This window comes from Geotrypetes seraphini, chromosome 14, assembly GCF_902459505.1.
Source record: "Geotrypetes seraphini chromosome 14, aGeoSer1.1, whole genome shotgun sequence".
Taxonomy (NCBI): domain Eukaryota; kingdom Metazoa; phylum Chordata; class Amphibia; order Gymnophiona; family Dermophiidae; genus Geotrypetes; species Geotrypetes seraphini.
In genome coordinates this window covers 74,936,051-74,963,921 of record NC_047097.1, presented here as the reverse complement: position 1 = coordinate 74,963,921, position 27,871 = coordinate 74,936,051, and the positions used below count along the sequence as shown (strand labels likewise).

Genomic DNA, 27,871 nt, shown 5'->3' with positions numbered 1-27,871 from the left:
TGTATTCTACACCACGAGGGATCTACTCCTTGCAATCTTGGACAGAACATTTCACTCTCCATGCCTAAGATATAAGCCCTCCAGAGAGTAGTCTGCCTGAATGGAAGTTCTCTTGAGCTACTACTGAAAAAGGTGCCAGTTAAGTCCAAAATTGCCCCTTGTTGAATTCTGTTACTGCTTCTGTTTCCAGCTCCTCTGCTAGGAAGCCACTCCAGTCCTCTTTCAGGAATCCTTCAATCAATTTTAACATAGAAACATAATGGCAGATAAAGCCAAATGGCCCATCTAGTCTGCCCATCCGCAGTAATCATTATCTCTTTCTCTCTCCAAGAGATCCCACATGCCTATCCCAGGCCCTTTTGAATTCAGACTGTTTATGTCTCCACCACCTCTTCTGGGAGACTGTTCCATGCATCTACCACCCCTTCTATAAAAAAGTATTTCCTTGGATTACTCCTGAGCCTATCACCTCTTAACTTCAGCCTATGCCCTCTCATTCCAGAGCTTCTTTTCAAATGAAAGAGACTCGACTCATGCGCATTTATGCCACGCAGGTATTTAAACAATATTTCCCCTCTCCTGCCTTTCCTCCAAAGTATACAGATTGAGATCTTTAAGTCTGTCCCCATACATCTTATGACGAAGACCACGCACCATTTTAATAGCCTTCCTCTACACGGACTCCATCCTTTTTATATCTTTTTGAAGGTATGGCCTCCAGAGTCTTATATGGGGCATCAATACTTCCTTTTTCCTACTGGCCATACCTCTTTCTATGCACCCTAGCATCCTTCTAGCTTTCACCATCACCTTTTCAACTTGTTTGGCCACCTTAAGATCATCACATACAATCACAACCAAGTCCCACTCTTCTGTCGTGCACATAAGTTCTTCACCCCCTAAACTGTACCGTTCCTTTGGCTTTTTGCAGCCCAAATGCATGACCTTGCATTTCTTAGCATTAAATTTTAGCTGCCAAATTTCAGACTATTCTTCAAGCTTTGCCCAGTCTTTCTTCATGTTATTCACACCATCATGGGTGTCTACTCTATTGCAGATTATGGTATCATCCACAAAGAGGCAAATATTACCTGACAGCTGTTCAGCAATATTGTTTATAAAAATGTTAAAAAGAACAGCTGAAGAACAGAACCTTAAGGCTCACCACTGGTAACATCCCTTTCCTCAGAGTGCTCTCCATTGATCACTACCCTCTGACGTCTTCCACTCAACCAGTTCTTGACCCAGCCCGTCACTTTGGGACCCATCCCGAGGGTACTCCATTTATTTATGAGACGTCTGTGTGGAACAAAGGCTTTGCTAAAATCTAAATACAACACATCTAGCACACTCCCTCTATCCAATTCTCTGGTCTCCCAGTCAAAGAAATTGATCAAATTTGTCTGACAAGACCTACCTCTAGTGAATCCATGTTTCCTCCGGTCCTGTAATCCACTGGATTCCAGAAACTTTGACCATTCTCAGTTTTAAAAGTGTTTCCATTAATTTGCTTACCACAAAAGTCAGACTTACCGGCCTGTAATTCCCTACTTCCACTTTTGTGGAGAGGGTCCACATCCACCCTTCTCCAGTCCTCTGATACCACTCCCAAGACTAGAGACTCACAGAGGTCAGTGCTTGGACCGCTGCTATTCAATGTATTCATAAATGATTTAGAAACAGGGATGAAGTGCGAAATAATAAAATTTGCAGACGACACCAAACTATTTAATGGGGCTAGGACTAAAGAGGAATGCGAAGATTTACAAAGAGACCTGAACAAACTAGGGGAGTGGGCGACGAGATGGCAGATGAAGTTCAATGTAGAGAAATGTAAGGTCTTGCACGTGGGAAACAGAAACCCGAGGTACAGCTACACGATGGGAGGGCTGTTATTGAGTGAGAGCACCCAAGAAAGGGACTTGGAGGTATTAGTGGGCAAGACAATGAAGCCGTCGGCACAGTGCGCAGCGGCCGCTAAGAAAGTGAGTAGAATGCTAGGTATAATCAAGAAGGGTATTACAACCAGAACAAAAGAAGTTATCCTGCCGTTGAATTGGGCGATAGTGCGACCACATCTGGAATACCGCGTCCAATATTGGTCGCCGTACCTAAAAAAGGATATGGCGATACTCGAGAGGGTTCAGAAGAGAGCGACACGTTTGATAAAAGGTATGGAAAACCTTTCATATCCTGAAAGACTGGAGAAACTGGGGCTCTTTTCCCTGGAGAAGCGGAGACTTAGAGGGGATATGATTGAGACTTATAAGATCATGAAGGGCATAGAGAAAGTGGAACAGGACAGATTCTTCAAACTTTCGAAAACTACAAAAATGAGACGGCATTCGGAAAAATTGAGAGGGGACAGATTCAGAACCAATGCTAGGAAGTCCTTCTTCAGCCAACGGGTGGTGGACACCTGGAATGCGCTTCCAGAAAGTGTGATAGGACAGGGTACGGTATTAGAATTCAAGAAGGGATTGGACAACTTTCTGAAGGAAAAGGGGATATAAGGGTATAGATAGAGCAGTGGTTCCCAATCCTGTCCTGGAGAACCACCAGGCCAATCGGGTTTTCAGGCTAGCCCTAATAAATATGCATGAAAGAGATTTGCATATAATGGAAGTGACAGGCATGCAAATCTGCTCCATGCATATTCATTAGGGCTATCCTGAAAACCCGATTGGCCTAGTGGTCCTCCAGGACAGGGTTGGGAACCACTGAGATAGAAGGTTACGTAACAGGTCTGGACCTGATGGGCCGCCACGTGAGCGGACTGCTGGGCATGATGGACCTCTGGTCTGACCCAGCAGAGGCACTGCTTATGTTCTTATGAAAAGGTCAGTCAGTGGAGCTACCAGAACTTCCCTAAGTTCCTTAACCACCCTAGGACAGGGATCTCAAAGTCCCTTCTTGAGGGCCGCAATCCAGTCGGGTTTTCAGGATTTCCCCAATGAATATGCATTGAAAGCAGTGCATGCACATAGATCTCATGCATATTCATTGGGGAAATCCTGAAAACCAGACTGGATTGCGGCCCTCAAGGAGGGACTTTGAGACCCCTGCCCTAGGATGTACACCATTCGGCCCCATCGCTTTGTCTACCTTTATTTTAGCTAGTTCCTCAAGAACAGAACCCTCTGAAAAGTGATCAGGGTCTATTACTCCTCCTCCCTATTCATGTTTGTCTTCTGTGGTCCCGCTCCCGGCACTTCAGCCGTGAACACAGAATAAAAATACTTGTTAAGCAATTTGGCCTTTTCTATATCAGCTTCTACATATTCCTCCCCTTCACCTTTGAGTCTCACAATGCCACTTTTTGCACTTCTTTATATCACTAATATATATCTAAAAAATGTGTTTTGGAGGAATCCAAGATGGCGGCAGCTCATGACCCGCGCTCCTGAGTCGACATGATGGACCCTTGGTGGGGTGAGGGAAAGGGAGAGATGCTGGATCAATAGAGTGAAAGAGCAAAGGCAAGATGCTAGACCCATGGCAACAGAGTGGGCGAACACAGGGGACATAGAGACTGGACTGGGGGAGAAATGCTGGACTAATAGAGCAGGGGAGAAATGAGAGATGCTTAGCCCAGGATGGGGAAGGGCAAGGAAAAGATGTTGGCCTCGGCAAGGGGGGAAAGAAGGGGAGAAACTGGATTGGGACAGGAAAATGCTGGACATGGAGGGACGTGACAAGGCAATGCTAGGCACAGGAGGATGGATAGGGACACGGATCCTGGACATAAGAGGAGGGATAGGGACACGGAGCTTAGATGCTAGATAGGGAAAAATAGGGATACAAAGGAGAGAAGCAGAATATGTGGAGAGGATAGGGACACAGAGGGTAGAGGTTGAACATGGGAGGAGGATAGGGAAAGGGACTTAAGAGGAGAGATATTGGACAAAGAACACAGGGATGATGGATGGTGGACTTGGTGAGAGAAGAAATTCCAAATGGACAGGAGATCCTAGAGAGAGAAAAGGAAAGAGAAAATGCTCAGACAACAAAGATAGAAGGTATTTGATGCTGAGTTTATTAATTGGAGTGTATCTCCAGGATCTTATATTTCAGTTTTTAGTTCTGTGGTTTTGCTTCTTAAAATTTCCATTGTATTTTAAACTCCAGAATTCTATTACTGATCTTTCTTCCTCCCTTCGGGAGAGATGGTGGAAAACTCAATCTCTGGAGCGGCTTTTTCCCCCCCCCTCCTTTACAAAGCCGCCTAGTGTTTTGAGCGATGGCTGCCGCGGTAACAGCTTGGACATTCATAGGAATTCGATGAGCATTGGAGCTTTGTAAAGGAGGGGCTTAGTTTTGTTCTATTTTTCTCATACATTTTCTTAGAGACCTGCATCTTCGTGGTGTATTTATTTATTCCATTTTCTATGCCATCCTCCCAAGGGAGCTCAGAACGATTTACATGAATTTATTCAGGTACTCAAGCATTTTTCCCTGTAATCCCTGACACCCACATAATAAACTGTTTAGTAACCAGACCCCCTCATGTTTACTCATTTATACTACTCCAGGTCTGCTTTTCTGTGGTCACCACGCCGAGTCTAACTGCTCTTTCTCCTGTGGTCAGTCTGCCTCTTTTTTGTGCTATGGTAGATTTAAATTCACCAGGAATATTTCAGTAGTTAATAATTCACTCTAGATAGCTTTAGTACCATGCAGAGCAAGTTATGTATTTGTTAAAAAGTAAACGATAAGGGCAGTGAGCAAACGGCACTGAATGCTAATGAAACAAAGGAAACAGAAAGGTTGCAAAAGCTTCCGACCCATTAAGCGTAGGATTCTTGTGTGCAATAGATCTAAGTGGAACTCTCAGCTGTGAACGTCGTGAATGTGTTTGTAAACCAGATGAATGGCACAGCTTCTTTTTTTGCTCCCATTGTCATACTCCACCTCACCAGGAAATTCAGTGGGACAAGTTTTACAAACCCGATGCTCTCTCTTAACTCATTTGTCTTTCAGTTGAGAAAAAAGGAGAGAGGGAAGAGTTAACAGGAGGCAGCTCAGGGATTAATTTTTAAAAGTAAATTTAGAAAGGGGTGGTTATACATAAAAAAAATTTGCACAGGTATGTGTCCATTATTTTATTTATTTCTAAAATTTCTAGTCCGCCTATGACTAAGCGCTTAACAATTGTTCAAAGTTCAAAGAGAATACAATTACAAAATACTTTCAAACAATGCAATCAAGTAATAGCTTAATCTACTAAAAATAATGTCAAAAGCTGCAGGAAATTATATGGTGTCAATCTTCACTAAGTATAGTGCAATGATCACAGTTCAAGTTTCTTATTAAATATACCTAGTAACAAAATTTCAGAGAAAAGCCTCAACATTGCCGTTCTAGATTTAGCATCCCGAACAGTTTTCTCCTTCATAGAAGACAATCTCATAGGACCCTCAGACCTGATTCCTCCCACAGGATTTGAAAATTCAATGGAACAGATCCATGCAGATTCTGATGTACTACTGATAACATCTTAAAGCAAACCCGTTGTGCCATTATGAAGGGTAATGCAAAGTAAATGCTAGGTGCTCCAAACATCCTGCTGGCAGCTATCACATTATACAATTTCTTTTGATGAGGGTACAGAAAGCGATGCTTCTTGAGAGACCCTTAGAGGTCTCAAACGTGTCTTTAAGTATTCTGGCCCATTCTTTAAGTATGCTTACTCTGGGATCGGTAGCGTGGGATGTTGCTACTATTTGGGTTTTTGCCAGGTACCTGCAACCTGGATTGGCCACTGTGGAAACAGGATCCATTGGTCTAACCCAGGATGGCTATTCTTAATGTTCATATGAAGCCACTACTGTATTTGCCCTGGAATCAGTAGCATTCTACTTGGAATCTTCTCCTATTGTTTGAGATTCTACCTAGAATCTTTTCTCTTTCAGATTCCGAAATCTTGCTAATCTTTGAGGTTCTGGAATGTTGCTACCATTTGGTTTTCTGCCAGGTATTGCTACCTGGATTGGCCACTGTGGAAACAGGATCCTGAGCTAGATGGACCATTGGCTCTTGTTATGTTCCTATAGAATACATGGTGGAAGCCACTATTTGCCCTGGAATAAGTAGCATGCAATGTTGCTACCCTGAGATTCTACTTGGAATCTTCTCCTATTGTTTGAGATTCTGCCTGGAATCTTGCTACTCTTTCAGATTCTGGAATCTTGCTACTATTTAGGTTACTGCCAGGTACTATGACCTGGATTAGCCACTGTGGAGTAATGGAACAGGGGAACCAAATCCACAAACGCAAAGACACTAAATAGACTGGTGGACACAATCTATTGCATAAATGTTCTTTTATTCATCCAATAACTCAATGACTTTTATTCATCCAATAGCTCTTTGACTCGACATGTACATGTTTCGGCCCAAAGGACCTGCCTCAGGAGTATTGAAAATCTTCAGGGCAATATCAAGAATTGTTTTCATAAACATACGAGATGTCAAATTTCTGAACGTGGTGCTGTGGATGATCTAATGGTTGAGTCTTCTAAAGAATGTGTGTGGTAGCCAAAAGAAGCCCTAGGCCAGCCGAAGGGGTAGCACTATACACTAAGGAGGACATCAAAGTTACCAGGATCACGGACATCAAGTACACCGCGGAATCCCTTTGGGTGAACCTGGCCAGGGGGAATGACAAATGCCTGTATCTTGGGGTTGTATACAGACCTCCAAGACAACAGGAAAACATAGATATAGAACTAATCAAAGATATAGAGACCATCACTTTGCATGGTGTTGTTAGGGGACTTCAATATGCCTGATGCAGATTGGAACAAACTTTCCCCTACAAGCAGCGGCAGCAAAAGGCTACTAACCTCCATAAAGGGAGCACAAATCAGACAGATGGTATTGGAGCCCACTAAGGATCAGGCGATACTGGACCTGGTACTCACCAATGGGGAATGTGTCACAGAGGTTTCGGTAGGCGATAAGTTGGCCTCCAACGACCACAACATGGTGTGGTTTCACCTCAGGAAAGGATTCACTAGATCTAACACATCCACAAATGTCCTCAACTTTAGGGGCACTAACTTCAAAAACATGGGTGATTTCGTTTATCGGGCGCTGCAAAATCAGGCTGCAACTGATAATGTAGAGGCAATGTGGTCAGCTCTGAAATCTACCCTACACGAAGCAACCAACCTCTACATAAAAACAGTAAGTAAACGGCGGAGGAACAATAAACCTCAGTGGTTCTCTGTGGAGATCTCGGACCTCGTAAAAAAGAAGAAAAAAGCATTTATCTCCTGCAAACAATCAGGAAAACGAGAGACCAAAGAAGACTATCTGTCAGCAGTCAGAGAGGCCAAACTCCGGATGGAAGAGAATCTAGCAGAGAATATTAAAAAAGGGGATAAATCCTTCTTCAGGTATATCAGTGACAGAAAAAGGAATACGGATGGGATTGTGCGCTTTAAGAAACCAGACGGGAACTATGTAGAATCGGACTTCGATAAAGCCGAACTACTAAATGAATACTTCTGCTCAGTCTTTCCCCTATAACAGCCTCCAGAAGAACGTTCCAGTTTTCTACCACTCTCTGGGTGAAGAAGAACTTCCTTAAATTTGTACGGAATCTATCCCCTTTTAACTTTAGAGAGTGCCCTCTCGTTCTCTCTACCTTGGAAAGGATGAACAACCTGTCTTTATCTACTAAGTCTATTCCCTTCATTATCTTGAACGTTTCGATCATGTTGAAGAGCACGGGTCTGAGTACCGAACCCTGCAGTACTCCACTTGTGACGCTTTTCCAGTCCGAGTATTGTCCATTTACCCCCACTCTCTGTTTCCTGTACACCAGCCAGTTTTTAATCCACATGAGTATTTCACTCTCGATTCCATGGCTCGCAATTTTTCGAAGTAGTCATTCATGCAGAACTGAAAATCATGGGAAAATTTCATGGCGACACCAGGAAGTATTTCTTTACCGAAAGAGTGGTTAATCATTGGATTGAGCTTCCAGTGCAGGTGATCGAGGCCAGCAGCGTGCCAGATTTTAAGAATAAATGGGATGCCCGTGTCGGATCTCTAAGAGGGTAGAGTTAAGGGGATGGGTCATCAGAGTGCGATCTCTCAGAGGGTAGTTAAGGGGGAGGGTCAATAGAGTGGGCAGACCTGATGGGCTATGGCCCTTTTCTGCCGTCATTTTTCTGTTTCTATGTTTCTATATATAGATTTTACGCCTCGGTGACCGTGTCCTTAAAAAGGGACCATGCTTGCTCTAGCGTTTTTACAGTGTTTATCCTCTTCTTAATCTTCTTCCCCACCATGAGTCTCATTCCTTTGTAATTCCCTTTTCGGAAATTCAGTGCCATGGCCGTCGTTCTGGATCGATGTTTCACCTCCGTGTTCAGGTTGAAGCGGATCATATTGTGATCACTGCTTCCCAGCGTCCCTTCTACTTCTACACCTTGCGCGGGTCCTCGTAATCCATTTAGAATTAAGTCCAGAATCACATTTCCTCTCGTATTTTCCTTGACAAGTTGTTCCAGGAAGCAATCGCCTACAGCATCCAGGAACTTGGTCTCCCTACCGCAGGTGGAGGTTCCTAGGTTCCAGTCTATCCTCTGATAATTGAAGTCACCCATGATAACTGTGTTGCCTCCCTTGCAGTTGTTTTTAATCTCGTCTGTCATTTCTCCATCAATTTCTTCAGACTGTCCTGGGGGTCAGTAGTAGATGCCGATCTTCATTTCCATTCCATTTGTTCCCAGAATTTTGATCCATAGAGACTCTAACTTATTTTTCGTTTCCAGTGTGTTCTCTCTCGGTAGACTCAATTCCCTCTTTGATGTATAGGACAATTCCCCCACCTTTCTGACCCACTCTGTCTCTGCGGAATAGCTTCTATCCCGGTAGCACAGTGTCCCAGACATTTTCTTTGATCCACCATGTTTCCGTGATGCCACTGATGTCAAGGTTATCTTTTTGTGCCATCTTATTCTGTAGGCTCCTTGCGTTCGTGCACATGTAGTGGGCAAAAGCACAACGGACAAAAACTCAATGCCCGACAACATGATGCACGATCTACTCCTACTGGAGCGCTGGTCTAGGACCTGGCAACTCAGTTTCAATGCCAAAAAATGCAAAGTTATGCACTTGGGTAGCCAAAACCCATGCAGGACTTATACCCTTAATGGTGAGATCCTAACAAGAACGGTAGCAGAGCGGGACTTAGGGGTGATTGTCGGTGAGGACATGAAGGCTGCCAATCAAGTGGAGAAAGCTTCATCTAAGGCAAGACAAATCATGGGTTGCATACGCAGGGGTTTCGTCAGCCGTAAGCCGGAGGTCATTATGCCATTGTATAGATCCATGGTGAGGCCCCACCTGGAGTACTGTGTGCAATTCTGGAGGCCGCATTATCGCAAGGACGTGCTGAGGTTGGAGTCGGTCCAGAGAATGGCCACTCGGATGGTCTCGGGACTCAAGGATCTCCCGTACGAGGAACGGTTGGAAAAGTTGCAGCTGTACTCGCTCGAGGAGCGCAGAGAGAGGGGAGACATGATCGAGACGTTCAAATATCTCACGGGCCGCGTCAAGACAGAGGAAGATATCTTCTTTTTCAAGGGTCCCACGGCAACAAGAGGGCATCCGTGGAAAATCAGAGGCGGGATACTGCGAGGTGACACCAGGAAGTTCTTTTTTACTGAAAGGGTAGTTGATCGCTGGAATAGTCTTCCACTTCAGGTGATTGAGGCCAGTTGTGTGCCTGATTTTAAGGCCAAATGGGATCGACACGTGGGATCTATTCACAAGGTAAAAGTAGGGGAGGGTCATTAGGGTGGGCAGACTGGATGGGCCGCGGCCCTTATCTGCCGTCTATTTCTATGTTTCTATGTTTCTATACTAAGAACATAAGAATTGTTGCTGCTGGGTCAGATCAGTGGTCCATCATGCCCAGCAGTCCGCTCACGCGGTGGCCCTCTGGTCAAAGACCAGCACCCTAACCGAGACTAGCCCTACCAGCGCACGTTTTTGTTCAGCAGGAACTTGTCTAACTTCGTCTTGAATCCCTGGAGGGTGTTTTCCCCTATAACAGCTTCTGGAAGAGCGTTCCAGCTTTCTACCACTCTCTGGTTGAAGAAGAACTTCCTTACGTTTGTACAGAATCTATCCCCTTTCAACTTTAGAGAGTGCCCTCTCGTTTTCTCTAGCTTGGAGAGGGTGAACAACCTGTCCTTATCTACTAAGTCTATCCCCTTCAGTACCTTGAATGTTTCGATCATGTCCCCTCTCAATCTTCTCTGTTCTAGGAAGAAGAGGCCCAGTTTCTCTAATCTTTCGCTGTACGGCAGCCCCTCCAACCCCTTAACCATCTTAGTCGCACTTCTCTGGACCCTTTCAAGTAGTACCGTGTCCTTCTTCATGTTGGATGCAGTATTCCAGGTGAGGGCGCACTATAGCCCGGTACAACGGCATGATAACCTTCTCCGATCTGTTCGTGATCCCCTTCTTTATCATTCCTAGCATTCTGTTTGCCATTTTTGCTGCCGCTGCACATTGCATGAATGGCTTCATCGACTTGTCAATCAGAACTCCCAAGTCCCTTTCCTGGGTGTTCTCTCCAAGTACCACCCCGGACATCCTGTATTCGTGCATGAGATTTTTGTTACCGACATGCATCACTTTACACTTATCCACATTGAACCTCATCTGCCATGTCGATGCCCATTCCTCGAGCCTGATTGTCATGTTGCAGATCTTCGCAATCCCCCTGCGTCTTCACTACTCTGAATAACTTCGTATCGTTTGCAAATTTAATCACCTCGCTTGTCGTACCTATGTCCAGATCGTTTATAAAGATGTTAAAGAGCATGGGTCCGAGCACCAAGCCCTGCGGCACCCCACTGGTGACGCTCTTCCAATCCGAGTATTATCCATTTACCCCCACTCTCTGTTTCCTATGCTCCAGCCAATTTTTAATCCATGCGAGTATTTCACTCTCGATTCCATGGCTCGCAATTTTCTGAAGTAGTCATTCATGCGGAACCTTGTCGAACGCCTTCTGAAAATCCAGATATACGTCGATCGGATCACCCTTGTCTATCTGTCTGTTTACTCCCTCAAAGAAGTGCAGCAAGTTCATCAAACATGATCTGCCTTTGCTAAAACCATGCTGACTGGTCCTAAATGGCCTAAGTCACAACGTCCAAGTTCCGTCTAGGCTGTATTGTAAAACTTTCGGTTATACATTCAGTATGACTAAGTCTAGCACGGCCCACGTCCCGCCCTCGACACTCCTCCTGAAATGCCCCGTTTAACTCTGGTCATTCAGCAGCACAGGGAAGGCCTATGTCATTTGTAAACACGTCCAAAACCCGTTTCGATTATCAGCATTTGGACATCTTTCGTTTATGATCGTCCAAGAGCAAACTTAGGCTGGTTTTTGAACGTTTTTCTCTTTCGATTATGAGCCACATATTGCTCAGTAGATGAATAACTCATAGGGAAACCTAGCTATATAATGATTTTTTTTGGGGGGGGGGGAAATGTTGTATTCCGATAAAGCATGATTGTACTAATTTTTTCTTACAAATATTCAATAAAAATATTTAAACTCAAAAAAACAGTGAATTTAACTGGTAGCCGAAAAGGCATAGTTCCTGGTCTTTCTGTCGACATGCAATATGGTATGAATTGTATTTTTAATGTGGATTGTATTGAAGTATTACCCGGTACCTTTAAATTTTGCCTGCTGCGCCCGCAACACTTCCCTAATTGTGCCAGTTGCTGGTGCTTCGCAGGGCGGTTGCCTGGTGATTACTGGCACATTGGGGCCAGTGGCGCACAAGCACACTGCTGCGTGGTCGCGCACTACTTCTGAATGGCTGCTCAGTTCTACTGAGGCAGCCATTCAGAAGTGGCGCACACCCATGCATCAGCGAGCTTATGTGCCACTGGCCCTGACGTGCCGGTAATCACCAGGCAGCCTCCCTGCGAAGCACCAGCGACCGGCACAATTAGGGAAGTGTTGCGGGCCCAGGCATTAGCGTGCGCTTGTGCGCCACGGGCCACAACACCTCCAAAATTTAAAGGTACCGCCAGGGGGCTGGGATGGAATTTAAAGGTGCTGGGGGGCTGGGATGGAAATTAAAAGTGCTGGGGGGTGTGTAAAAGTGATGATTGATTGGGGGGGGGGCTGGGATAAAATTTAAAGGTGTCGGGTATATATTAGTATACAATTTGATTCAGAATGGGTTTTTTTCTTGTTTTCCTTCTCTAAATCTGGGGTGCTTCTTATGGAGCGAAAAATACAGTAAGTAAGTCATATGTTGAAATTTTATTGCAAAGAATGTGTATGTGTGATTGGGTTTTCATAGTATAAAATGTAATATATTTAAAAATAAACATAAAGTAACTTCATTCATAATATTATAATTGAGCTCAAAGATATTCAGGAAACCGAGACAGACAGTTATCTATCATCTTGGGCAGATGGTAAATGTAAAACATTTAAATCCATCACCAAGACAACATATTGCAGTTTACGTCTTTCTGTCTGACATTCTCAACAATCACTATTTTGATTTGGAGAGCTGGAACGTGTCTGCTGGTTACAAAAATGCAGTTTTCAACACAAATAATTAAGCACCAAAGAAAATTCAGTAGAAGGCTGCAATTCCGAAACTTTTTACTAAGGCGGAAGCCCTAAAACATTCTTTCCAAAGAAATAGTCACAAAAATAAAGCTCTTGAAGATAAAAATTTTATTTTACAATCTTATAAAGCAGCTTTACATGAAGCACAAACATCTCTTCACTTTGTATATAAACATAAGAACTTTGAATTCAATCTGCAAAAAATCACATCTGGCGGAATATAAAACTAACGTGCACATTGTGCTTAAACTGCTTTTCCCAAGGGTCCCCCTTTCAGGGTATCCTGTAAACAATTTATTGCATATTTAACACATCATCTCTTCCACCTGCAAAGTGTAGGACACGAAAAAATGAGTGCGACAGTGAATGGAAATAGCAGCTTCTAGTGAAACCACAGACGGACACGCTTTGCAGCTAATGAGCTTGCTGTAGGCACAATCTCGAGAATATGAAGAGCCTCATCCCTAGGGAAGAAACCTCAGTAAAATTGCTACTTACTTTTTACAAAGCACGGATTACATTTAGCTCCAAATGTTTATCAAATCTCTCACAGTGAACACTAGATTTCCCCCCTTCTCTCCCAGTGTTACTTGGAATATTTGTTTTCAAAGCAGAAACAGATGTTACTAAAATGTCAGCTGCTTCCCAAGATTTGAAACTTAATTGTCAACTCTCTGGTGGAAGGAAAATTCCAAATGAAATTGTCCATGAACTGGCTCTGCCCTCTCTTGCCTCAATTCCCACCCAAAGCAAGTACCCCTCAAGTACTTTGTACCTATAGATCTTATCCCTAATATTCAAAAGGAAAATACTGCCAGACATTTGCTCAGACAGAGGTTGATTTTCTAGTTAGTCCAGCAATGGACCTACATGTACTTTGTCCAAGAAAACAGGCCTGGATACAACCTGACTTTCTCTTAGTTAGATTTCCAATCCTACCCATAATCCAGCTAACAGTAAACAAGTGTGCTAAGGAATCCCAGCCTACATTTAGGTGGAATAAAAAGAGAGATTCTCAAGCACTTTATTCACCTGGAAAGCTGCACTATTTGTACTTCAGTTGACAATATAATTCATGGGAACATACAACTGCAGTCACCACCTTCATTCAGCTGAAGAGTTCAGCAGTGATTGAGTTCATAAGGATTCTAAAGTAGGAGGACAGTGAGAAGACATCAAACTCTCACTACCACTTCTAGAGAATTTGGGTGACGGACCTAAAGTACTGAGTCACCAGCCGTGGGCCTTGGAAAATTTGTCAAAAGACAAACAAAAAAAATCTGAATTCGGTTGGGGTGTCATCAATACATTTGTTTTACAGTTGTAAGCTCCTCATTTTACCAACATCCTAATGAAACTTAACCCTGCCATGGAGATGCATAATAAAAAAGTCTAAGTCCGTTTTGGGCCTAGGGTGCTAGACATCCAAAGTTGGCAGCATCTAAAGTCCATTCTCAAAATATACGGCCAAAATATTTTTTTCCCGAGAATCGTCTACTTCTACATCCAGCCATTTGATCATCCAGGCTAAGTCATCTATCTTTATACTACATTCTCGTCCAAAAAATCATCCAAGTCCCAAATGCCTAGAAAAAGACCTTCTGGACATGGGAGGGACCAGCAAAGTGATGGACTGGCCATCCTGACAAGGCAACAAAGTAGTGGGGCACCTTACAGGGCACTGCTGTGAACTTAACAAAAAGGGTGCCACAAACATCTCACCACAATTCCCTTGCAGGTCATGGTGAGCCCCCCTAAACTTATTATACCCACCTGCCTACCACCCCAATAGCCCTTATGGCTGCAGGTGCCACCTATATGGCAATACAGTAGAGTTTTGGAGGACTCATATTTTCAACCATGAATGCAGTGGTTAGAGTGGCTTATGGGTCTGGGTCCTCCTCTCTATGGTTCAGTAGCCCACCCCCCAGATTACTTAAGCCACCTCTATGTAGCTCTATTAGGCTTTCCTATGCCAGGTGCTGATGTTCTGGAAGCAGGTATGTACCTTTTTATTCTAAATTTTATGGCTTTTGGGGAGGGGGAGGGAGGGGGTCAGTGATCACTGGGTGAGTATGTGGGGGGTCTGTACTTTGTCCCTGCAGTGGTTATCTAGTCACTTTGGATACCTTCTGGGCACTTATACCTGTTTTTAGATCACCTAAGTCACAACGTACGTATAAGTTCCTTCTAGGCAGTTGCGTTAAACTTTTGAATATCGCTGCAGGATGACCAAGTCTAGGTTGGCCCACATCCCGCCTACCTCCTGCCCTACCCACGCCTCCAAAGACGATCCTTTTCACTCTGGGCGCACAGAGGCAGTCAAAAGGCCTAAGCTGCTTTTAGATACGTCTAAAACCCGGTTTGATTATTGGCACTTGGACAACTTGTCTTTTAGGTCGGATTATAGATGTATTTCCTTTTCAATTATGAACCGTTTAGTGTTTTTAACTGATAAATACACATTTAACAAAATCATAAGATTAAAATATTTCTCTCTATATAATAAAACCATAAAACACAAGACAAAATGCTCACTAGCTAGGAAAACAGAAAAAAATACGTGTAGCACATTACCCCCAAGTTAGGCGTCAGAATTTCATCTTAAGGGGTTACAGATGAATTACTTTCCAAAGACACCTCTACATGTAACAGCAGTGGCAAAACTCCAGGGCATTTAACCAACACAAAGATCCCACCTACCCTAAACAACTCCCAATATGTTCAACTAACAAGAAAAGTTACAAAGCCGGATACTATAGTTAAACGAGTTGTCTTTAATAGCTATATTGGACTAATGAGATCTTTCAGCTGAGTTGATCACTGTGAAGAGGAGGAGGAAGTCAAAACACAGCCTGATACTTAACTCTATTCTTCCTGCTGTGCTAAAAGGAAATCAGTGCACAGCAGAAAGATTATAGCCCAGTTCAAACAACCAAAACATACACTGGGAAATACGCTGTGGACATCAGTGTGAGCCCTCTGTACTTAAGAGCGTGTGTTCATTACTCTCCGTTAGCAGAAAGACATGGGAGATACTCAGCTGCAATTATCCACGTAACATCGGAATGAAACCATTTTCTGGCTCTTCACAGATTAGAGCATATTTTTATGCCAATATCTGAGGCCTGCTATGTGTATATCTGTGAGCTTGCTCCTCCCCTACTTGGATATTTAAAGGTCAAGCTTCTTTTCAAACTAAGGACTTATCTGATAACCCTTTTGAATTGCCACTGCCTGGCTCTTTACTGAACACTGAATGTAATTAATATTACAAAACCACCACCATAGATTCTAGAAGCATAATAGGGAAAAAAACCCTACTATTTGGGAAACCGGAGGGAAAAGGAATTGCTATATTTATAATAAATTTGGACCAATTTTATTGCAAAACGTACTTCAATATGAAGATTTTTCTCCATTTGTCTTTTAATACCAGTTAAATCAAAATAGCTAAATTTGATACTGGTCTGGTGTAACAGGAAAGAAAGATGACCCTATTGTTTCTCATAGTCTGGAATATATCAGTCCAGGACATTAGGATGACTGAATGCCTCTCACATATCTGCATGGGAATGTGTTGGGCATTTCTCTAATGCACAGAGCTCAAGATATCCCAGGCATAGGGCTACTAAGGAGACTAGAAATTTGCCTCTGGCACCTCGGATTTTCACAGCCCCTTTAAAAACACAAACAAGAACTAAAAGAGTTTCCAACCACCAGAACAGAATCATCTTCCTTACACTGCACAGCTCTTTCAGAGCCTGAGCCATGTGGTGCAGAAACTCTTGCACTAGTCTTGTGAGATTTGTGAACCTGAGACCAAAGTGAGAGTTCCTGCACCCACAGAGCACAAGCAAGAGGCAGCTCTTGCTCCCACAGCTACAGATATCAGGGTTATGGCCGACAGCTGAAAAAGGGGAGGGTAAGGAATGTAACCTGCAAAGTGGTGGGTGTGGGTTTGGTTGCCTTTATGGGCAGGCAAGAACTTTATCTGTTACTAGGACTGGTTGCAGATGGAGAGAGGGGTATAGCCTGGTGGAGGGGAAATCACTGGCTGTCTTGTGGGAGGTAAAAGCTAAGGGATCAACTTGCTTGGGGAGATAGGGACTGGAATGTTGGATTGGGTGATGAAAAGGTGGGGGGGGGAAAAGCAGATTGAGTCTGGGTGAGGAGGGAGCTGCTGGCTATATATTTTTCCACTGGCCTTGCAGGGGTGCATAAAGGACCTGGTTTTTCCATTTTTCCCAGAGGCCTTAGAAACCAGGCCCTACATAAGCAGATCTGACAGATTTAAGAAGAGACCCTCTTCCCTCCCTCTCAGCTCTACTTCAGAGGGAGCAAGGAGATGGAACTGGAGGGCTCAGCTCCTGGCTCCTAAATCGAAAGCAAAATTATCAGTGGAAAGTTTTTCTCCTTCGATTGTAGGAAATGTTGCAAGCTCAGTTGCTTCCAGTTTGAAGGAGTGTTTATGCTTTTGGTATTTAGTTTAGTTCAGTGATTTCTCTATTTGACCTGATAGATTTCCTTACACAAGCAATAGCAAACCTGACTGATAGATGGAGAAGAGTTTCCTATGGGGTGCTCGGAGTATCAAATTGTTGATTTGCTGGACTGCATTGGCAGAGAAGAATGTGGGAAGTCTTTATGCCACTAAAGCTGTGAAAAGAAATCAGAAAGTTTTCTGTTTTAGTTTTGTTACAATGATTTAGTTTAAAGCTAAGTAAAAACGTGGTACTGGGTGGCGAGACAAATTTCTCGCCCTTTCTGGCATACCTCATTCTAGTTGGGGCCCTGTGCCACTAAGGCTTTTCTCCCATGAACAGGCTGAGTTAATCAGACCCTTTGTCTGCTTTGAATTGTTCAACCAAGTATTAAACCATCTGTCTGCACCTCTAAAATAAGCCTCTCTTTCTTTCTGAAACATGGTTTTGGTTGCAAGCTTTAGTTATGCTTTGCCCTGCCACCCTTCAGATAGGTTTTCCATCTCTTCAGGAAGTCTTTGAAGATAGGGGAGTTATCAACGGTGCTGAGGAGTTGCAGCTGGTTGATGTGGGTAGTGTGATAATCCCAGCGAGCTAGGTTGGGGGCTGTACCCAGCATGAAATGCCGCAGATCATAGATGGTACCTGAGCCAGTATCATAGAGGGGCAGCATGGCTCTGAGAGACTCCAAGCCCCGATCATACAAGGATTTTGCTTCTCTCCCCAGCTTCTCCCCAGCAGTCTCTTTTAGATCATAGAGTCCAACTAAAGAATAAATGAAACCATTTAAAACAAATGAACTCGGTGTGGTTGGGTACTCTTCATACCAGTCATACTTATTCATAAAGACGGCTTTCACTCCATGCTGTTCTGACAGCAGCTTGAAAGGTGCTGTGGCTTTTAAAGCTGAGTTGAGGAACAGATGGTCTTTTGTTATCAGATAAGCCCGAACTAACGTTGAAATGGCCTGTCCTTGTGCCATGGCAGAATACCAACCTGGGTTCAAAGATTTAAATCCTTCCCCTAGTTTGCGAGTCACCATAATTGGCCAGCCACCTTTGTCATCTTGATTTCTTAGCAGCCAATCACTTGCAGCAAAGAAAGCAGCCATGTGGGCAGTAGTCGCTATGGTGATGTTGTCAATAAAGCCTTGTCCCCGCACCACCAGCCTGACCACCTTTTTGGGCATGATTTTTGTTTGCTTCACAGCCTTTGTGTTGGAGAGGCCCACGCCTTTCTTCAGGTCTGTCACCAGGTCTCTTGTGACTGTGCTCCAATTGGTCCTTGAGCCAATGCCATAATAAACGTCTCGTTCTTTAAAAGCGATCAGCTGTGTGTTGGAGACATAATGAACTGTAAACAGCTGGTTTTTCTCAGTTGTCTCCAGCAATACAGACACACTCCCATTGGTTAAAAATTTGAGGTCAAATGAAATAATAAAGTCTTTTGTGTTTCCAAGTTGCAAGGATGCACCCTCTGTCGATTCTGGAAAACAATTAAACAAGTGACTAGTTAAAAAAAATCTCTTTCATAAGCAAAGTCCCCCAATTACATCTGAATTTATACTCCACTATACACCCATGTTTGGATCAGTGCTGATTATAATATAAAAATACATCATATCAGCATGTAAAAATAAAAAATTAAGTTTAAAATAGTGATAAACCTATTAACATCAGATAGTTTTGAATTAGCAATTTATGAAATCTCAAGTAACATGGAATCAGTCTTAATTTTACTGGAAGGGAGTTCCAACACCGAAAAGACTGAAAAGCAAAACCTGCTGCGTGAACAGATTTAAGCTTTACTTCGTTGAGCAAAGGATATTGCAAAACGTAAGAAACTTTTGATCTCAGGAAGGGATGAGTTGGCATAACTGCTATTAAACACGGAAGATTGACTGTGAGCTTCTATTGATCTTCGTTTATGCAAAAACCTTCCAATGTCTAAAAGATGTTTTAGAACAACCTAAATCCAGTGATTTACAGTGAATGTTCTTCAAATTATGACCCCAGCACTTGAACCACCAGTTGAACGTATTTCTGACCGATACATTTGTGGCAATTTGATCTAATCTTTTATTTATGAATCGAATTATACCTTCATAGGTTCACGGTGATTTACAAGTAAGAGCAGGGAAAACTTACAATTGAAGGTCATATCAGATATCCAATAAACTCATTATACAAACTGAACAAAGGTACAGATAAATAGCAACAAACTTTTTACAATTTGATTTGACATTAGACACTGCTGGAATGGAGCCGATATTTTTGTTGTAGATGAGCAGAATTACTGTGTTAAGTCACAAATTGTTTGATCATTCATACACAACTGATAATCAAGTAATATGCTCAAAACTACAACTACAGTAATTTCTGAAACAAATTATTTACCTTGGATATTAAGTAATCTGTTAGGCAGATCTTTCGTAGGTGGTGTTTATCAGTGTTTAATTTTAATTTATATTAATTTGTCCCAAGTTCCATCTTTGCAAAAGAATCTGCAATAACCCCTAAACCATCACTGAAATTAAATGGAAGCATAACTATAATATCATCCTTCAGAAAATCAAAGAAATTCCTTAAAGTTTCACCAAACATTAAAAAGTACTGGGGAAAGTGGGGAACCCAGGGAGTATGAACTCTTTAAATCCTACTTCTCAAGAATCCTTCAAACCACTGATTGACCATTCCCACAAGGCCTAAATTTCCTAACAGAATGGTCACCAAGTCAAATGCAGAATGAGTTCATGGTCCTGTCTGGCTTGGGCTGATAAACAGTTTAAAGCCTAAATGCTAACCGGGTTCTCAAAAGCAAATCATATTGCTCAAAACAGTCCTCTAATTGGCTAGCCACAAGGCCCTCCATTATTTGCACAAGTAAAGGATTACTAGGCTGATAATTACATACTTGCGATGCATCTAAAGAGGGGGCCTTTACAATTAATTTCAGTAAAATATCTCCCATATTAAGTGGAAATAGACCCACAAATGGTCTGAAATTATAGGAAAATGCTAAACCTTGAAGCTCAAGGAAAGACATTCAACTGACAATAAGACTTGGAAAACGTTTTGGTGTGAGAAATTCATCTGTACTTGGAGCCTCACAGTCAGACCTCACTGAATATACATTTTTAATTAAAAATGGGGTCAGTTGACTTAACAAATTCCTTATCTTATCCTGGAAGAATATTGCGAGATCTTTTCTAGGTTCTAAAAGACAATCTGGCTTTAACACAGGATAATTTTGGTTTGATTATCCCATTATTTGAAACTAGTCTTATAGCCCGTTACATTAACGGGTGCTAGAATATATGTGTGTGTGTCTGTCTTTAATTCTTTCTCTCTCTCTGTCTCTCCTTTGCGCTTTCTGTCTTTCTTTTTCCTTGGCTGTCCACCACCACCCCTTGCCTGCTCCACCTGTCCATTCTCCCTTCCTTTTATCTACCCTGTCCTGCAGTAGGATGTCTGTCTGTCTGGGTATTTTTTTTCTTTGTCTCTCTCTCCTTGCATGCTGCCTGTCTGTCATTTTTTTCTGTCTGTGAATCTCCCTGTACCCCCTTCCTATGTCCATAGTGCCCCCAGTGCCAATTTCACAAAGGTCCTCATACATACTGTATATTAAAACCACAGCTTTTAAAATGTATTGAAAGTCCAAAAAAGCGAAAAGCTCTGAGCAAAAAAATTATAGAAGGGAAGGCTCACAATTCCTTACATTGCAAACACTTAAGGTCATCTAAAACGGTGGCTTTGTTCTGCTGCCTTCAAAAGTCTATGGATTACAGTGCCATCGATAAAGGATACGGAATGAATACAGATGAGATCATGTAATCTTTCCTCTCCATTTGTTCATCCACTGAAAGACAAGGTTTCAGTCTTAAAAAAGACTCCATTGTCTTTGCAACTAATTGACTTGTGAATTCTAATGAGACTTATTAACAAGGCGAAGGTTTCAAAATGAAAATATTCTTCATATACTTTATAGATAAAAATTCAATAAATGACAGGAAATTAACCTGTACTGAAACTAGGGCATTTGCCGGAGGTGCCACTAGGCCCTGTAATCAAGGATGCCTAACTTTAAAAAAAAAGAAAAGTTGGGTGCAGGTAATCGACTCATTTGGTGCTGAACTTTTAGGATGCCTACTGACACCTAAGTGAAGGCGCCCTCTGATACCACCTACCTGAAAAGTAGGCATAATTACAGGCAGAAAATAGGTATCGCTAGGCATCTGAGTTAGGTGCTGGTAAATTAAGCCAACTAAAACCTAGTCTAATATACCAGGGCCTAGCGAAATTTAGTCACCAACAAAGTCTCACATAATATTGAAAGAACCAACAAACTAAAATCAAAGTTCTATACTTCCACACACCCCAACAGACCCTCCCTGTAGAAGAATCCTCCAAAATGCCTAGGTTGCATCCTGGACTCCACACATACCACGGAACCACAAATCTCCAGTCTCCAAAAGAAATCCCTCTATACCTTGAGACAACTAAGACTAATCCGACCATACTTTTACCAACACCACTTTGCCTTAGTTGTACAGCTGATGATAGTTCCACAACTTGACTACTGCAATCCCATCTACATGGGAATCAACACCACTCTGGTTCACAAAATGCAACTCATCCAAAACACTGCTGTCAGACTAATCTTCAACCTGAGAAAATATGACTCGATTACAGCCTTCATCAGGCAACTGCACTGACTACCCATCCCGTCACGAATAACCTTCAAAACTTCATTCATCATTCACCGTATACTTTACGGAAACTCCGCGGCTCCTCTCATCCAGCTGGTCTACTTCCCGCAGAACCCTCAACAGAATACTTCTAAATCTCCCTTCCACAAAAAATCTGCAATACAAATGTGTTTTCCACTCCATGCTCACCTTTCTAGGTGTAAAAATTTGGAATGACCAGGACGGAACCTAACCACACCAAATTCCGGAAGAAACTGAAAACTCATCTATTTGGCACCTAATCACTTGTATCCTCTTCTCCTCCTGTATCTTCCTGCCCACTTCTAACCCCTTCCTCTTTAATGTCGCCAAGAGTTTGTATAGGTATGTGCAACGCACAAATGGAAGAAATAAATAAAAATGACACCTAGGCGATGCATTGGATTCTGTAAGTGGCACCTGGTGGTTGACAACCGCGCTGAGCAGTGCTTACAATGTTTATAGAATCTGGTCCAAAATGGACATTCAGCAATTGGCACATAAAGGTGTTTAGATATATTCTGAAAATATGGTCATCACTTTTTTAAATTCCTCTTCAGAAGTGGCACACTGAGCTTTCCCCAGAGTGTTACATAGGATTCCGTTTGAGGGTCCTGTTCATCATGGAATACAGTTTATTCAGGTTCAATAAACCATTCGAAATAAAACCCAATGTTAAGAGCATAATTCATTCTGATAGATCAGAAGTATTGTTAAATGGATAGATCAAGCCATACAGACCCGTCAGATGTTCCTAGTCAGAATAAACAGATAACATACAGTCCTACTGGTTGTTTCCATGTGGCATTCTCTCCCTAGAATTAAAATATCATCATTAGGCCAAACGCTTGGGTATAAAAATAGGCCTTCAAGGACCCCCTCAAGGCCCAGCTCAAAAGGACTCTGGAAGGTGCATGGAAAACAAAAGCCCAAGACAGTGTTAACATTCAGCCACTGATGGAAATGGGAGGATAAGATGGTGTTCGTAAAGGACTGGAGTAGTTGATCAGTTTATTTAAAGCAATCAAAGAACACTAGAGTCTCTGTATGAAGTGCCACTCATTTTCAGGTCAATATTCAGCCTGCAGCAGTCTGCATTTTTTTTAAAACACAGACCAATGCAAACAGAATTAGCCCAAGATATTCACTGCCGAGGCCATGTCTGGTCAAAGGCACTAAATATTCAAGGATCACCCCTCAGGTGCTAGCCGCTCCATAGACACTTTTGCTAAATATTAATCGGGACATGCTCTCCTCCCTTTGGAAGCACAGTAAGACCTCCCCCATACTAGATCCTCCCCCCCCCCAATGATTGTTTGCTTACCTGTCCCTTTCCCTGGTGGTCCAGTGGCAACCTCAGAGTACTTTGGAGGAGGGGTTCAAAAGGGTGGCTCCAGATGTTCAAAGGGATGAAGAACTCCATGCCAGGCCCTGGAAGTTAACCAATATGTGGCCAACAGTGGCCAATATGTGCCCAGTTAACTTTGCTGCAAAAAGTTTGAATAGCCTTTTTTCTGGGCTTACTTTCTGTGGTTTCTCAGAATAACAGACTGAACATCTCTGCTAGCTGACTAGGTTTCCACACTGCCCTAACTCCAACCCAGGACCACCCACACAGTAGGCGGTTTCAGCATGGGCTGTTACAGGGAATGCACTGGATATCCCAGTTACCTTCTCCTGGCCATTCAAACCACTCTAAATATCTAGGGAAGGGATTCTGAATTTAGCTTACCTCCCCCCTCCGCTCCAGTTGTAGCTGAAGGTGAGCTACAATCAAGTACAATAAGTCTGTTCCTGTGTGGCTTAAAATCTAAGAGGATTAAGTGTTTTGTCCAAGATCCCAAGGAGTGGCAGTGGGATATGCACTTTGGCTCCCCTCTAACCACACATGAATGTATAAAGATTTCCGGGTTTGAACCAAACCTCCTTTGAGCTCATAAGCTGCAGCAAAGAATGACCTTCATTTTCCATCAATGTGCATTAACCCACCTGGCACAATAAACTGCTTGACATTACTGGACCTAGATTTATCGAAGAATGAGGTGACTGAACCCCCTTTTGGAACCGTCCAGTCATTAGGCCCATTGTCTTCTGCTGTTTCATATACCTCTACATGTGGGGGTTTCTCAGTGAGATTTTTGCTATAATGGCTTAGCCCATATTGTGCGATCTGGATGGGGTAGAAGTAGCCTTGAGGTCCCCACTGAGTGGATAAGGGCACTCCTAGAAAGAAAAAAGACAAAGAACATTAATACTGTTACTTAGAAATGGAAACTTTAAAAAAACCACATTTACAAGGCTTCACAATTTGTCATCACTTGGGGAAAATGTCTCAGTAAATCCAAATTCTGATCTTCACATCTGCCACTCCGCTCAGAGTCCTAAAATTAGAATTCTGTTATGCTCAATATAGTAGATATTTATTAACCACCTTTATGAAGAGATTCACCCAAAGCAGTGTACAGCAGGTATCATTTAACATAAAACTTACAATTTTGTTAAAAGTATAACAGTAGTAAAAAGACCAAATATAAACAAATATGATGAATGAGGTCAAGTCAAAATCAGTAAATTGAAACTTAACAATGGGATTACCCTGAAGGAGTTTCAGAAATATTCTTATTAACAGCACTGAAATTCAAATAAGAGATATATAATACATACTAAAATGGAGATATATCACCGTTTTTCTAGAATAAAGCTTATCCTATAGCCGAACGATCAAATGCAGATATTAGATGGGGACAAGACGGCTGGTAAAGCATGCATTGGGATAAATAAATGGGAGGCTAAACTCAAGGCAAGTGATTTATTTAGTTTAAGATTGAAATCTATTTTATTACGAGACCAGACAAAAATACAAAGTATGTGAGAACAAGAACAAACAGGTCTCAATAACATTTCAGGAAACAAGCTGAACCCCCAATCCGCTCCCCCTTCAGAACCCCAGAACAGGAGAGCTGGGAAATCCAGAGGAAACCCCCTCTCCCAATAGAAACACCAGTGGCTCATCCCTTATAGCCAAGCCAATTATAGAAACTCAGCTCCCCTTTCCCACCTCCCAAACCTGCTCCCTTAATGTCCTCCCATGGGATGCTGGAGCACCCCCCCTTCCCCATCACTTCACAGCAAGTTCAAAACTGCACTGCGGGCTCTAGGGGAGAGAGAAAAAATATAGACCTCCCAAACTTGGAGAAAAAGCATCTTATGCTTTGGAGCTATTTTAGCAACCCATAGTTCCAGTAACATGAGAGCATGGAAATGATTTCTCCACACCCAATAGGAGGGGGCCACGTTACTCAACCAGGCTGACAAAAATAACCTTTTTCCCCAAAGTAAAAGGCAGTGGCCTTTATTAGACAATTTAAAGGCCTCGTATCTGTCCAAAAGGAGGCCCACTGCAAATAACGGCATCTGACACTGTAGCAACCATCCCAGGTAGTAGAACAGTGGTCCAAAAATGCTTAACTGAGGGGCAAGCCGGAAAGCATGGAGAAAAGAATTAATACTGCAAGAGCACTTACCACAGTCGGGAGACACAACATACCCCGGACTTATAGACTTGATCCTGGGATACTGCCACTCTCGTAGGTCAGAACTAATAGAAATCTTGGGAATTCAACAAATCAATTGTACGAAATCAAGGGAGACCCGACATAAACCCAAGTCAACAACCCAGCGATCTCGCAAGACCTCTCGTGTGTCCAGAGAAAAAAAGGCATTGAAGATCTTGATGTAGCTGAGGAACCGTAAAGCCGTCTTCACTATACTGCTCTACAAAGTCCTGAAGGCGCCGCTCCAGTATCTAGAGAAGCAACATAATGGCACAACTGGCGATATGCAAAAAAATTCCCTACATTTAGATGACATTGCCGCCACAAAACTGCCCAGGATTTTACAGACCCATCAGGCTGCAAAATATGAGAAAGCTGAAGTATTCCCAGAACTAGCAATGCGTTTAAAGCTAGCGTTGTCGCTTTCCGAGTAAAACTGCAAATCCCCCACTAGAGGCAACACATTTGAATAGCTGAGATTCCCAGCCCACCTTCCCACTAACTCCCTCCAAACTGTACACAAGGGGCACAACAAAATGCTATGCCTAGTCTCAGAGGGAATCCGTGCCAAGGAGCATGCAATCATGAATAAATGTGCCAAGGGACAAAAAAAAAACGCCTGCTCTGTTTCAGCGTGTAGTCCTGTCGACTAGAAAACCATTCCCCCAAGTGACAAAGCAGACACGCCAAATTATAAAGACAGATGTCAGGAACTCCCAACAACAAACTAAAAGCAATCTGCGACTACGGAATAATTCAGATAAGGGAGGAGCCATCACCATCCAAAATAAAGAGGAATATTGTAATATAGCTAATTTGCATCTAGACAATAATGAGATATAGCAAAGTATCCAATTGCATCCCACAAAACGTCTTCAGTCTCTTATTTGTAAATTAACCAGCAAAGCCTTAAAAGAAGGTTTCATTACTTCTAGAGACCATAGATTTCTAAATAGAACTCAGCCAACCAAACCATTAATTTATTTTTTACTTACAATGCATAAGGATCTTAAAAATCCCCCCGGTAAGGCCTAGTATTTCCATAAAAGATTCATTATTAGAACCACTTTCAATTTTTATGGATTCATTTTTGAAGGTTGATGTTCCTTGATCCAAATCTTATTTTTGGGACACTAAGCATTTTTTGGCCAAATTGGCGAAGGTTGAAGTTGGTGATGGTCCAATCATAGTGGTTACCTTAGATGTGACCTCACGCTACACATCTATCCCTCAACTTGAAGTGTTAAACATTATAGAAAAAACATTAAACCAAAGAGTAAGACCTAAAAAAATACCAATTTCTTGTACAATTGTCTAGATTAGCCATGAATGAAAATTATTTTATTTTTAATGATCAGCTATACAAACAACTAAGTGGAGTAGCAATGGGAGCCACATTCGCCCCTTCAGTGGCGAACTTATATATGACATCATTTGAAGAGACTTGGGTATATCACTCGCCATTTGCTGAAAAGATCTACACTTGGTGGAGATACATCGATAATGTCTTCATGCTGTGGTCTGGGTCCCACATGGAATTACTGAGTTTTGTAGAATCTTTTATTCTTGTGATCAAAACACTCAATTTGTTTGCAATTTTTCTGATCATGATTTTTAGATCTTTTAGTTTACAGTAATGATCAGGAACTATGCACCAAAACATACATAAAACCAACAGCCAAGAATACTTTTTTTTCTTTCTCAAGTTGTCATCCTTGTCATCTGAAGAAAAGTTTGCCCTTTTCACAAATGCTGAGACTGCGTAGGAATTGCACTTACTTAAAACATTTTAAAACTCAAGCAAATGAACTCAGCAAAAAACTAATAGATAGAGGGTATCCACCAGATATTGTACATCGGGCTTACACCAGAGCCAAATAACAATAGGGATCTATTGTAAACTGAACAACCCCCCCCACAGATCAACAAGACGTCTTTACTTGTGTATTGAAACACACAACGTCCAGTTCTGCGATTGCTAATCTGATCAGACAGAGATGGGATATCATCCAATCTTTAGCACCTTTTGAACACCTTCTCTCCAGAAAGGAATTCTGTCCCTCCAGTATATTAAAACAATCAAAAAGACAGGAGACATTAAGAGGCTCATGTTCTATATGTGCAATTACATCACAAATTAATGAGTTTATAAAGCAAGTCTCATGTATTTAAATATTTCAACAATTGCAGAACAGATCATGTTATATACGTCATGCAATATCCCTGCAAGAAATTATACACTAGGAATTATACAAGGGAATTGAGAACACATCTCCTTGAACACAAATAAAATGTAAAGCATTCTGTGATTAAGGAACTTATAGTGCAACATTGCAATTCCCTATACCATACCTTCACTGATCGTTGTCAAGAGAAATTTCCATGGAGGTGATCGGGCACAAATGCTAAAACATCGAGAGGCTTTTTGGATTTTCATTTTGCAAACGCTTCATCCAAAAGGGTTGAATGATAAGAT

At 42.3% G+C, this 27,871-nt stretch overlaps 1 protein-coding gene across 10 annotated transcripts in view; it reads right to left on the bottom strand.

Annotated features, from left to right (window-relative positions):
* GLCE (glucuronic acid epimerase) overlaps nt 1-27,871 on the bottom strand; it is an 84,087-nt gene that overhangs the window by 47,201 nt on the left and 9,015 nt on the right. For 8 of the 10 annotated variants that reach the window (XM_033920014.1, XM_033920009.1, XM_033920016.1 and 5 more), the window contains 2 exons: nt 23,831-24,064; nt 23,166-23,272 (listed from right to left, as the gene is read on the bottom strand). In XM_033920014.1, coding sequence (XP_033775905.1) covers nt 23,166-23,272; nt 23,831-24,064 — 341 coding nt within the window. Of the gene's footprint in view, nt 1-14,683; nt 18,601-23,165; nt 23,273-23,830; nt 24,065-27,871 lie in introns of those variants that run through there. The other 2 variants (XM_033920019.1, XM_033920010.1) reach the window with 2 other exon arrangements.